The 13,116-nt window shown below is 36.5% G+C and overlaps 1 protein-coding gene across 1 annotated transcript in view; it reads left to right on the top strand.

Annotated features, from left to right (window-relative positions):
- Smp_139860 (putative o-linked n-acetylglucosamine transferase, ogt) overlaps positions 1-13,116 on the top strand; it is a gene marked incomplete at both ends in the record, with an annotated part of 66,500 nt that overhangs the window by 1,725 nt on the left and 51,659 nt on the right. The window contains 2 exons of the mRNA XM_018795255.1: positions 11,550-11,685; positions 12,859-12,913. Of these exons, the coding sequence (XP_018649586.1) occupies positions 11,550-11,685; positions 12,859-12,913 (191 nt within the window). The remainder of the gene's footprint in view (positions 1-11,549; positions 11,686-12,858; positions 12,914-13,116) is intronic.

The raw sequence follows: 13,116 nt of genomic DNA on the forward strand, positions 1-13,116 counted from the left end.
GAAAGCCATCATCCAGAAGATACAAGTGTTTATTAACAGTTGTCTACACAAGATACTTTGGATACGATGGCCAGACACTATCAGCAACAAGTTACTGTGGGAGAGAACAAACCAGATTTCAGCGGATGAAGAAATCAGGAAGAAGCGCTGGAAGTGGATAGGGCACACTTTGAGGAAATCACCCAACTGCGTCATAAGACAAGCCCTCACATGGAATCCTGATGGCCAAATGAGAAGAGGAAGACCAAAGAACAAATTACTCCGAGAATTGGAGACAGACATGAGAAGAATGAACAAAAATTGGATAGAACTAGAAAGGAAGGTTCAGAACAGAGTGGGTTGGAGAATGCTGATCAACGGCTTATACTCCATCGGGAGTAACAGGTGTAAGTAAGTAAGTTTATATAGAAAGAACCTACCTTCAGCATTACAGTTTTATTTTTTTCTGTTTTATTGATTAGAATATCCCAATAAAATGACATATGAACCTTCTAATGAATGTAATAGTGCAAATCAGTGAGTTCTTGTTGCTTTCCTTTGAAGAATCTTTGATAAATTTTGAAGAATAGAACTTTTATACGATACAAGACAGTGAGATTCATGATCTGAATAAAATATAGATTAGATAAGATAAGAGAATATTGGCAGTAGGCGTTCAGTCACGGTTGACTATGATCAACACTACAAGAAACTACGTGCCAGTTACTAGGTTAAATCCTTCCATAGACCGAATACCAGAAGGTAATTGAAGGTTATAGTACGATGTATTTGTTGACAATCTCGTGGTATCGAACTAATACTGAGATCATGCCAAAGTTTACAAGTGGGACTCTTGAGCGTACATGAGTTCGTACAAGGTCACAAAGCAACGGAAGAGGCTCTTTTTGATACACTTAAACAAATACGTACAGTAAAACAATCACTGGTTCAATTGGTTACAATAATAACTATGTCCATTATACCAATCGTGTTTTATTCATAAGATTAGGCCACTACAATATCTAGTGGAAGACTATGTCTTTTTATATGATGTGGTGAATGCTAAATAGATTAGTCTTGTATTCGAAAGATCAATATTGATAATAATAATGATAGACCACTATTAAGAACAAGGAAGGATTTGACGGTCTTTTTGTTCTACTACGAGACTCCTAAGCAGTTTACATTCACAATTTCGCATGCGGGACTCGAACCCAGGACCTTCAGTCTCGCGTGCAAACGCCGTTGTATGTGGACTCAGTGGTAAAGAGGCTAAGAGTAACACATACTTTATCTAGTTCTCTACAGTTTTTTTTGTGGAGTGGTTTCAATATAGTTACCAAACAATTAGTTATATCTAGAATTAGTCACAATACAATACCTGATTTGTGTACCTTTGATAATTCATACAGTCTTTGTAGATGTATTCCTACTGGTCTAATCGCTCAGTATAAATCTGAAGAAATAACCCAATGATTCCTGAGCTTCTTCAATTGGTGATACCGAGATTGAAAGATGAATTAACCAGGTTGTTCAACTCGTTTATTACACTGATCGAAGTTCAAGGAATGGACAGTTTTGTGCTCGCGAACATCTCTCAGCATAGCTAAGAAAAGTACTAGGAAAAAAAGTGAACAGCTCAGTATTGGCCCTTTCAGTACAAACTCATCATCGTGGTAGTATAAACCTATCGTTCTCAATTATTTATTGGGTCATCAATTTTTCACCAAAGTCTCTCAAACATAAAGTCCTCCAGGTGGCAGAATCACTAGCCATTCGGATTAGTAGACGGGAGGATTTTGTACGAAAGAAATATCTTCAACCGTTTCTCCTCCGCCGGCCAACCAAAAGGCCAATTAATCAATAGTAACCTTAGATACTGAATGATATAATCTGACGAGTGTATTCACAACCCATCTCAAACAAATATAATTGTTTTTCTTATCCTTATTCATTTATTATTATTAATATTGATCTCCTGAATACAAAACTAATCTACTTTGCACTCGCCAAACAATATTATTTTCTTTTAACTTCACATGATAAAATACATAGTCTTCCACTAGACTCACCCATATGGTGGACAGCTGCACAGTGTCGTTGGTTGAAATTAGCCATTAAAACCATTGAATGCCGACTCAATGGTCTACATGTTAAGCGTTCACGTGTAAGATCTTAGAACCTGGGTTCAAGTCCCTGACGTGAGGTCGTGGATATACACATTGCTGAGGAGTCCTATTCTAGGACGAAATGGCCGTCCAGTGCTTTCACGTTTTCCATGGTGTTCCAGCCTTAGTTAATTTGTGAATTCAACTACTGGAAATGACCCACATGAATTCAGATCGTGAATCTCATAATTTCATTTAACTTATTCAAGTCAACATTGCTTATTTATCATCTCAACATTGTACAGCGATCCTATATCCATACGCTGTAACTAGAAACGTAATATAACTTTTACCAACCAGTCATATATGTTCTATTCAATGTACTAGAGTGAATTCATTTACTATTTCTAATTTATTCACTTACAATATACTATAAACTAATTAGATTAATCATGTAGTGTGTGCTACTGATGTCGATAGATATAAGTAGTATGTATCAGTAGCCGAAAAAAGAAATGCCTAGAGGCAACAGGTTAAAAAGATCCAAGAAAAGGGAACAAGAACAAAGAATAATTGGTGTGGAACAGTCAAGATTGAGACCATTGATTGATATTTTCCAAATGAGGTATTCACTGTATGGTTCTAAGATTTTACTAAGTGATACTGTAATTTTATGTTGTAGTGCATTTGGTTACTATATAGTGATACCAGCTAGTAAGTAATGCAGTTGTTAGGAAACGGTTACTAGGTAAGGAATGGCAAATCGATTGATGAAATAGTGAAACTTCATCATTTAGGATGGCTGGGACACGTGTTACATATGCCCAACCACCGACTACCCCTACTTGCAATGTTTTATGGTGTAGGAGTAAGTTAGAAGAAAGGTAGATGTGTCCAGACCAAAACGTGGCACGAATCCATGAAATCGCTGACAAATGGAATAAGGCATGTTGGTAGGTGTAGATTACCTGGTTGGGATCCGACAGATGATAACAACCGATGGCTAGAGACCTTGAATGACATGACTAAAAATCGTTTGCAATGGCAACAAAGATATGAAGCAGTTTTAATCTCATAGTTTAAAGGAAGACAAAAAGTGTATACACCTAGACCATAGTGATCGGTTCTGGACAATGTCACCCACAGTCTCCAACCATTGGTTACGGTAGTCACGCGGACCCTAACCAAGTAGTCTACATCTACCAACATGGATAAGACTAGAAGTTAGTGACTTCAATGTTCACAGTACCTCATCAAGAAAAGATACTTATTCATTGGCTCTAGAAATTTACCGTTACGGATCTAAGCTTTGTTAAATCTTGCAGTTTATATACCATTTGATAAACAGTCATTGAAAAACTAGAAACACAAGATATTCATTCCATTTTACCATGGGCCTGATCAGCTGGCCACATTCACGGCATCATGAATGGTCGAGCCGATGAATTTAAGAGCTTTGGCTGGGATCCTATGGTTTGTATTTCTAACTTCTGTCAATTTATTAATTCCTCAGTTTATAGGAATTTACGACAGACGATACAAACTAAATTAATCTCTCCTTAGTTCTTCGAGGTTTTTGAAATAAGGTACTATTTAAGCTATTCATCCTAACTGTTTAAAGAGAGTGGTCGATTATATTAATATTTATCTATATACGACTAATTAATTGCCATCAATCGGGTTTGAACCGAATACAGTTCGCTTTAAACGCCATCGCGTTATCTACTCAGTTACTGAGTCCTGATGGCCACTTGCTTGTGCAATGGGTTGAAGTTTAACTTCACATGGTATTGTTTACTCCATTCTTTCCATTAATATTTATGACTGAAATTGATCAGTCTCTTATTGGCATATGTGAATACTATATGTATTACCTGGAGTGAACATCAACTATGGGATACAGGTACATCCAGCTGACGAGTCTCAAAAAGGACAAAACGCGATTCCTGTATTTCACTGCTAACCACTCTCCATCGTGAATTAGGGCAATATCAATGCAATCTATACAAGATACATATATGCCAATAAGAGACTGATCAATTACAATCCTAAGTCAGTCAGTTAGTCAGCTACAACGTAGGATCAGGCACACATATACATCGGTCTAAGTTGTTATACCTCATTGTGGTAATCCTAAACATCAATGGGAAGATTCAACCAAACAAATTTGTATAGACTATTTCGTTTTCCTTTTATTTATATTATTGTTTATCTTTTTTTGTATACCCTGTCAGAATACACCTTCTATTCAATAATCATAATGATATTCATGATCAATTGAAGATTATATCTTACTTTAAGGGTAAGTTTTATAGTTGTCTCTTCAGGTTCAATGAGACTATAAGTTATGGATGATCTTTGACGGACGCTGAAGTGACTTTTGGAATGCCTTCCTACTTACTTACTTACTTACGCCTGTTACCCTTCGTGGAGGAGCATAGGCCGCACATCAGCATTCTCCATCCAACTTTGTCCTGGGCAATCCTTTCCAGTTCTTTCCAGTTAACATTCAACCTTTTCATATCCGTTTCAACCTCCCGACGTAATGTGTTCTTTGGCCTTCCTCTTTTCCGCTACCTTTCCTATGTCCTCCTACTAACCAGGACTAAATGAAGATGATAAACTAATGTGAGGGATTAGATTTATGATTTAAAGTTGTTGGTTAAGGGTTACGAATTAGATTTGGAGTTTTCATCACGAACCGGCATCAGCTATAATGCCAAGACGATATTTAGCCAGTGGGGTGACTGAATTTTGCTCCAAAATCCAAGATCTGTTATCTTATATCTAATTGTTTCGTCCATAAATCATAGTCTCATCATGTTAAATTGAATTAGCTTATATGTTAAGTGAAATTTCTAAGATCTATGATGATTAGAATAAATATGTGTCAGATAAGGTGAGAGAAGTGGATAGGACACATATTAAGGAAAGCAGCAAACTGTGTCACAAGGCAAGCCATCACATAGAATCCTGAAGGCTAAATGACAAGAGAAAGACCAAAGAACACATTACGCCGAGAAATGGAGATAGACATGAGAAAAATGAACAACAATTGGATAGAACTAGAAAGGAAGGCCCAGGTCAGAGTGATTTGGAGAATGCTGATCGGCGGCCTATACTCCATTGGGAGTAACAGGCATAAGTGAGCATGGTGAGAGAAATAATAGGGTGGGATGAATGCGAAGTGAATGAATTATGTATTGGGGAGATTAATAATGATGTTCAAGCAATAATAATAATAAAGATTTGTGAATAAAGATAACAGAGACAACTACATTTTACTACGAAAGGTCTTAAGTACAGTAGTCGAATTAGGTCATTCAATATTTAAGATTACTATTTGAAATAATGGAGAAGATTTGTAGCTCAGGTGGGTTAAAGGCTCTGGCTCGAAACTGATAGGTCCTGGGTTCGAGTCTCACGAGTGCGGGATCGTGGATGCGCACTGCTGAAAAGTCCCATATTAGGACGAAACGGCCGTCCAGTGCTTTCAGGTTTTTGATGGTGATCTAGCTTCAATCGACCCATGATTTCAACTTTGAAAAAAAACAATGAATATTGATTGCTATGATGAAGAAAATAGATATTCGTTTGATTTTGTTGGAAAACCTGACAACACTGGACTGCCTTTTCATCCTAGTGTTGAACTCCTCAGAAGTGCGCATCTACAATCTTGCTCGAGTGACTCGAACACGGGACATTCAGTTTCACGAGCAAACGCTTATTCTCCACACCAATTAGCCGGTGAGCATCTAGCGATGTTAATGTCTAACTTTAACCAATCCTAGAAATTTCGCCACCATTCAGCATTGTCTTCAGTGGGTTACTGTCTCACAACAGACTTGGTTGAACTACACTGATCATGACTTTTCATTAGAACTCCAGGAAATATCTCTTAAAGCCAGTTACTAATGACTGGGATCGTGGATGCACACTTTAGGAGTTTTGTTCTTTGAGCTGAATGATTTGGTTGTGGAACTTTCATCATTCTTCTGAAAGACGTCATCAGCATAAACATTAACGTATTCATCATCTCATAGATCATAAATATTAATTATTAATATGTAAACTATATTCTATTGTAGGTAAACAACTGAAATATCAAGCCAATTATCCAAATACAAATAGTAACTTATTAAAGGTAAGTTTATTGTAAAACAAAAATAAAATGGGTATCTTTCGATATTTATTGACAACCACGTCTGTTGTGAGATAGGAACTCATTGAAGACAATTGATGAACGGTTGCTCAAACTTCGTGGATTGGTTGAAGTGAGACATTGGCACCATCGGATCTCGACTCAGTGGTCTAGTGGTTAAGCGCTCTGGCGTGAGACTGATAGATTCTGGTTTTGAATCTCGTGAGGTGGGATCGCGCACGAGCACTACTGAGGAGTCTCACAATAGGACGAAACAGTCGTCCAGTTCTTCAAGGTTTTCCATGGTGGTCTAGCTTCAGTTGACTCATGATTTCAACTATGAAAATACTGAAATCTCCATAAAACCCCTTCTGAAAGAAAATACTCTACATAAACATTGATTCTATGGGTGATAGAGTTATAAACGTCAGAAATAGGAGGATATCTGAGTCTTTAAAAAGAACATTCTTCATAACAACGTTGTAAATAGTATTCTTCCGTTGATCATTGTTCATCTGCAATCTTAAGGATTAAATAATCTTATCTGACTAACTTTATATGTATATAACAATTTATCCGCTCATATGAAGCCAGTTATATAGATTGTTTGATGAGTACTTTATCGAAAAGAATTTAGGGAAATTACCTGATTTGGCTTCCTACTGTACGGAGCTGAAATGTGTAGAACTACTACAACCGTCGTCAAGAAGGTATAAGTATTTATAAACAGATGTTTACGCAAAATACTCAACATTCACTGGCTGGATACTATCAGCAATAACCTTTTATGGGAGAGAACAAATCAGCTTCCAGCTCAAGAAGAAATTAAGAAAAGACGTAGGAAGTGTATCGGACATACATTAAGGGAATCAACAAACTGCAACACGAGGCAAGCCCTCACATAGAATCCTGAAGGGAAGTGGAAAAGACGAAGGCCAAAGAACACATTACGTCGGTAAAAAGAAGCAGATATGAAAAACGTGAATGTTAACTGGAAAGAACTGGAAAGGATTACCCAGTACAGGGTTGAATGGAGAATGCTGGTGTGCGGCCTATGCTCCTCCACTAGGAGTGACAGGCGTAAGTAAGTAAGTAAGTACCTGGCTTGGCTAAAAACATGCTGAAAATGTTTAATAAGAAGTTCAATAATCGAACATCTTGTGAACACAAGTCATTCAATAAAGATGGGCTCTGAGTCCAAAATCATCTACAAGCTTAGTAGAAATCTGCCAAGAGTAATTCAATATCTACTGCTGCTTCTTCTATCTTCTCTACAAACCTTTTACCATCAACTGATTTATTTCTGTTTCTATGACCTTCCTGATTGTATTACAATTCAATGCCAAACTTTTACGTCATCATGCTGAGCTATTATTTCCTAATTATAATTTCTCTATTTATCTTCATGATAAATATTCAAGACTATAACAATAAAACTATTATTAAGCAAAGATGGATAGTGGCTAGCAGTGGAATCCAGGACTCGTCAGCTGGATGTACTTGCGAGTGGTTATCAGGACTCAGTAACTGAGTGGATGACACAATGGCGTTTGAAGCGAAAGGTAGTGGGTTTGAGTCCCAGAGTGAACATCAACTCTGAGATGCAGACACATCAAGCTGACGAGTCCCAAGTAGGACAAAACGCGCGTCCTGGATTTCACTGATATCCACTACCCATTTTTGCTTATAAAGCTTGTGAATTAAGGCTATATCGAGGCAATACGCACAGTATGCCCATATGCTAATAAGAGACTGATCAATTGCAATCCTAAACATCAATGCGAAGATTCAAACAAACAATACCAAATGAAATTAAAATGACATGATTTAATGTGTTGTTTAGGTAGATAAAACAAAGAAACTACCAAACCTAATTAAACTGGATCCAATAGAAGAAATTGTTGTCAGCGATTATCAAGATGGAGACTTTACAACTACTGGAATTCAAGGACAAAATAAATTTGATTATAGCTTGATTAAGAATACAACAGTAAGTTCATAAAAAAACAAATTTATAAGAAAATTATTTACTACTTATATAACTTTTAAGTAGCTAATCTGAAATATAAAAAATAGTCAGGTAGGTGGAAATTTGTAGTATTTTATTTATTTATTTATTTCAACACATAAACATTGGTACAAGGAGGCACCAAATAGATATGCGTATCATCGATTTTTGCGAGGGCTTGGATACTACCCAGATTCCTAAACTGAATCAGGTGGGGATATCTTAGGAGGCCGATTCCCAAGACCTAAAGGTCTAATCCATAAGGCAATGGAGTCACGTAAATGAAAATTGAATTATGTTAAATTTTCCCAAATACAACACATTGAATCGACGACAAACAATTAGCATAAATATTATATTGATTTGTAATACACTGTATTTAATGTGTATTTCATTCTTCTTAGAGGGTCATTATAGGAGTATCAGAATACTTATAGATTTACACTTATACATCACAACCTGAAACATTTTTAAGACGGTTCACTTTAGTATCTCAATAGAAATTGTAGTTTATCTCAGAAAATAGTAGAATACTTATAAGAGTCTATTGGAATATACATGTTTTTGATCATAATGGTAGTTATTAAACCTATTAAGATGCGAGACGGAATAGTGGATGCTCACTGCTGAGGAGTCCCATAATAGGACAAAACGGCCGTTCAGTACTTCCAAGTTTTATATGGTGGTCTAGCCTCAATTGACTCATGAATTCAACTATAAAATTACTAAAATCTTCACAAAAAAACCCCTTCTGATAATAATTATATGCTCACTAGTGACTGGCTTCAACGGATATTTCTTGGAGTTCTAGTGAGAAGTTGTGACCAGTGGAATTCAACTAGGTCTGTTGTGAGATATCAACTCACTGGAGACAATGGTGGATGGTGGCGAAATTTCGTAGATTGAAGTTAAACATTAACACCGTTGGATGCCAGCCGGCTCAGTGGTCTAGAGGTTGAGCAGTCGCGCGCGAGACCGATAGGTTCTGGGTTCGAATCTCGCTGGGCACTGCTGAGTAGTCCCACACTAGGACAAAACAGCAGTCCAGTGCTTTCACGTTTTCCACAGAGCGCTTAATCTCTAGATCACTAAGCCTGCTGGCATCCAACGGTGTTAATGTCTAACTTCAACTGTTCTTGTTCTAATCTCAACAAGATTGAGTTAAACTAAACATTAACATTAATTTGATGGTAAATATTTTGAAGAAGCACAGTGAATTTTAGAAAAGTGTTCATTCGTTTATACTTATGAAGGAGTGTATATGTCAGTTTAACTGAGTAAACAATCTCGATCTAATTCAGAAGACCCTCACAAGTTTGTGTTTCAGTTAGATAACTAATTAACCTCTGTTATATGGTCACGAAGATAATGAATGGTAACTGTTGGAATCTATTTATGGAGTAACACTATCTTATCTCAATATAGTTCACGCAGTGTCGAGCCACCTAGACTAGTGGTCACATAGTAACTTGATCGATAGCATTCGATCAGCACTAAGAAGGACTTGACACACATAACATTGATCACTACGCAGTGATCAATCAATTGTGACTATACATATATTTTTTTATTGTGTAATTGTTAAGTAACTAAATCATGTATATTCATATTCCTCTTATTACAAGCTTTATTTTGACAGCCGTGTTTTCTCGTTAGAGTTTTTTTAGTGAGTTAGTTTTTCTACGGGATTGGGTCGCTAAACCCATGCCCAACCCTCCTCCTTTACCCGGGCTTGGGACTGGCAGTAACTCTAGATGAGCTACAGGCGGAGATTTTATTTTGACCTATAGACTATTGTTATATGATTTAACATTCTTGAGTTATGTCCAGTCTACTAATTACAGTCTCTCACATCAACAGCCACATTTGACTAACTCTTGTACACATGTTGTTTTCTATTTTGTGGTATAATGTGGTCTGTTTAGTTGGTATATAAACCCAGTATGTTTGAAATGTATGATTTATATCGCAGAGGCTGAGACTGATGTTCTGGACTTCATCATGCAGGGATAGTTAAGAAGAAGGACCGATAAAGACTTTAGACTGTCGTACGTGTTTATATGTTATTAGTCAGGTTAATAAGCTACTATCCTTTAATTGGTAGTATCATTAAGTTCGTACATTAACACTGTGGTGTGGGTTACTTATATCCACATAAGTAGTATATAACTATGGTTAGGCATTAAATGTATTTCAGTGCTCATATACATTCAATTCTCCCCACCTGTATTCTGTTCACTACAATAGGTTAGTCATAAAGGCTACAAGTTAATAATAACCTCATAATTTATATACTACTCATTATCAATGTTAATTAGTAATCATAAATTAACTATAATAATTTTTATTTCATTTTAATCTAGAATAAAAATACTATGAAAAAGAAAGATCCAACAAACTCTATTTCAGGTTAGTAGTTATTCAATAGAAAACTATCGGTTACTAAGCAAGGATGAATAGTGGATAGCAGTGGAATTACAGGATACGTGTTTCGTCCCATTTTGGAATCGTCAGCTGTTTTAAGTATATATCGAGGCAATATACACAATATGCATATATTGGCTAATAAGAGACCCATCAATTGCACTCCTAAACGTCAATAGGAAAATTCAAACAAAATAACACCAAGTGAATCTAAACTTTACCTCATTGCACAACCAAGCGGCTTTCAGGACTTAGTAGCTAAGTGAATAACGCAATGGCGTTTAAAGTGAACGGTAATGGTTTGGAGTTCCAGAGGGAACATCAACTTTGAGATGCAAGTACATCCAGCTGACGAATAAGACGAAACGTGCTTCTTGGATTCCGATGCTATCCATTATCCATCTTTGCTTATAATAATTATCTTTGATTTTTAGTTCGAATACTTTAAAGATCTTATATTGCATAGTTGAAATCATGAGTCAATTGAAGCTAGACTACCATGGAAAACTTGGAATCACTAAACGGCCGTTTCGTCTTATTGTGGGACTCCTCAGCAGTGAGCATCTGGCCCAGTGGTCTATCGGTTAAGTGGTCTGGAGCGAGACTAGTAGGTCCTGGGTTCGAATCTCTCCCAGGAAAAGTCGTGGACACGCACTGCCATTGAGGAGTCCCACAATAGGACGAAATGTCCATCCAGTGCTTCCAGGTTTTCCATGATAGTCTAGCTTCAATTTGACTATTGATTTCAACTATGTAAAATATTGAAATCTTCACAAAACCCAGTTCTGATCTTATAATGGTTATGAAACTTCATGATCTTATGTTTTCACAATATTTCCAAAGCAGCGATGTTATAACTTCTTTATTTTATTGATCTTTCTTAATGTAGAGAAGGTACCAGTTGCATGTTCGAATACAACAAAGAAATGTTGTACATATGGAATACGTGAACCAATTGAACCATGGTTTCCATTAGATTCATTATTTATAAAAAGTAATAAGATGAACCAGAAAGTAACTCCACAGTAAGTTATTTCTTATATGGTATATTTCACCTTTTATATTGGTTAGCTTTCATTCAAGTCGTTCTATTTGAATATATGAGATTTCATGTGAATTAATAAGAGTTGATAAGAGTTAGACAAGGTTGCTTACTCTCTACCTCTCTCTTTCTAATGATGATGATCGAATGGATTATGAAGACCTCGAAATCTGAGGGAAAGTACGAAGTAGATGAATTGAACTTTGCAGATGACCTGATCCTTCTATCCTATACATATCAACAAATGCAGATGAAGGCAAACAGAGTAGTAACAGTCTCTGCATCAGTATGTTTCAACATACACAAGGGGAAAAACAATGTCTTTAAATACAACCCTGAGAACAACAAGACAAACATACTTGATGGAGAAAATCTGGATGATGTGGAATCTTTCACATTCATGGGAAGCATCATCGATGAACAAGGAGGATCTGATGGAGACGTAAAGGCGACGACTGACAAACTATGGGCTGCATTCCTACAGATGAGGAACATATAGAAATCAAAACAACTGTCAGTCAATATCAAAGTCAAAAGCTTGAATGCGAACATCAAGACAGTTCTAGTGTACAGAGTTAAAACTTGGAAAACTACCACAACCATCATCAACTACGAACAAGTATTTACAGAAAGTTTTCAATAAAAGATACCCAATGTCTGTTGCCTGGGTACAATCTGCAACAGTCTACTGAGGAAAAGACAAACCAGCTTGCAGCTGAAGAGAAAAATAGTGAAAGTAAGACGTAAATTGTGAAAATCATCAAACTACATCATAATACAAGCGCTAACTAGGAATCCAGTAGGGAAACGGAAGTGGAGGTCAAAGAACACATTGCATCGAGAATTGGAATCAGACATAAATAGGACGAATAACAACTGAAAATAACTTCAGTTGATTATCCAGGACAGAGTTGGATGGAGAATGCTGATAAGCGGCCAATGCTCCTCCAAGCGTAAGTAAGTAAAGTAAGTAAGTTCTTGAATGACTTCCTTAGCCTATGTTAATGTATATTTTGATTGTGTTAGTATCATAGGAAGTCTCTGGTATTCTCAGTACATATTCAATATCTTACAACTTTAATGTGAGTCTTAACAGTTGCAATCTCATCATTCCCATATAGATTGTACTTTTTCTCCTTTATCATTTGTATTACAGTTTACGCTTGAATCGGTCAAAAAGTTGTGATACTAAATATGTTAACAATTTTAAAGTAAGTGATTGATTTTTCTTACGTCCTTGATCTGTTTACCCATTGATATACATGAAAGAAGAGGTTTTGTGGAGATTTAGTATTTTCATAGTTGAAAGCGTGAGTCAATTGAAGCTAGATCGTGGATGAGCACTGCTGAGGATTCCCATAACAGGACGAAACGGCCGTCCAGTGCTTCCATGTTTTCCATGGTAGTCTAGCTT

Source organism: Schistosoma mansoni, chromosome 2 (assembly GCF_000237925.1).
Source record: "Schistosoma mansoni strain Puerto Rico chromosome 2, complete genome".
NCBI classification, from domain to species: domain Eukaryota; kingdom Metazoa; phylum Platyhelminthes; class Trematoda; order Strigeidida; family Schistosomatidae; genus Schistosoma; species Schistosoma mansoni.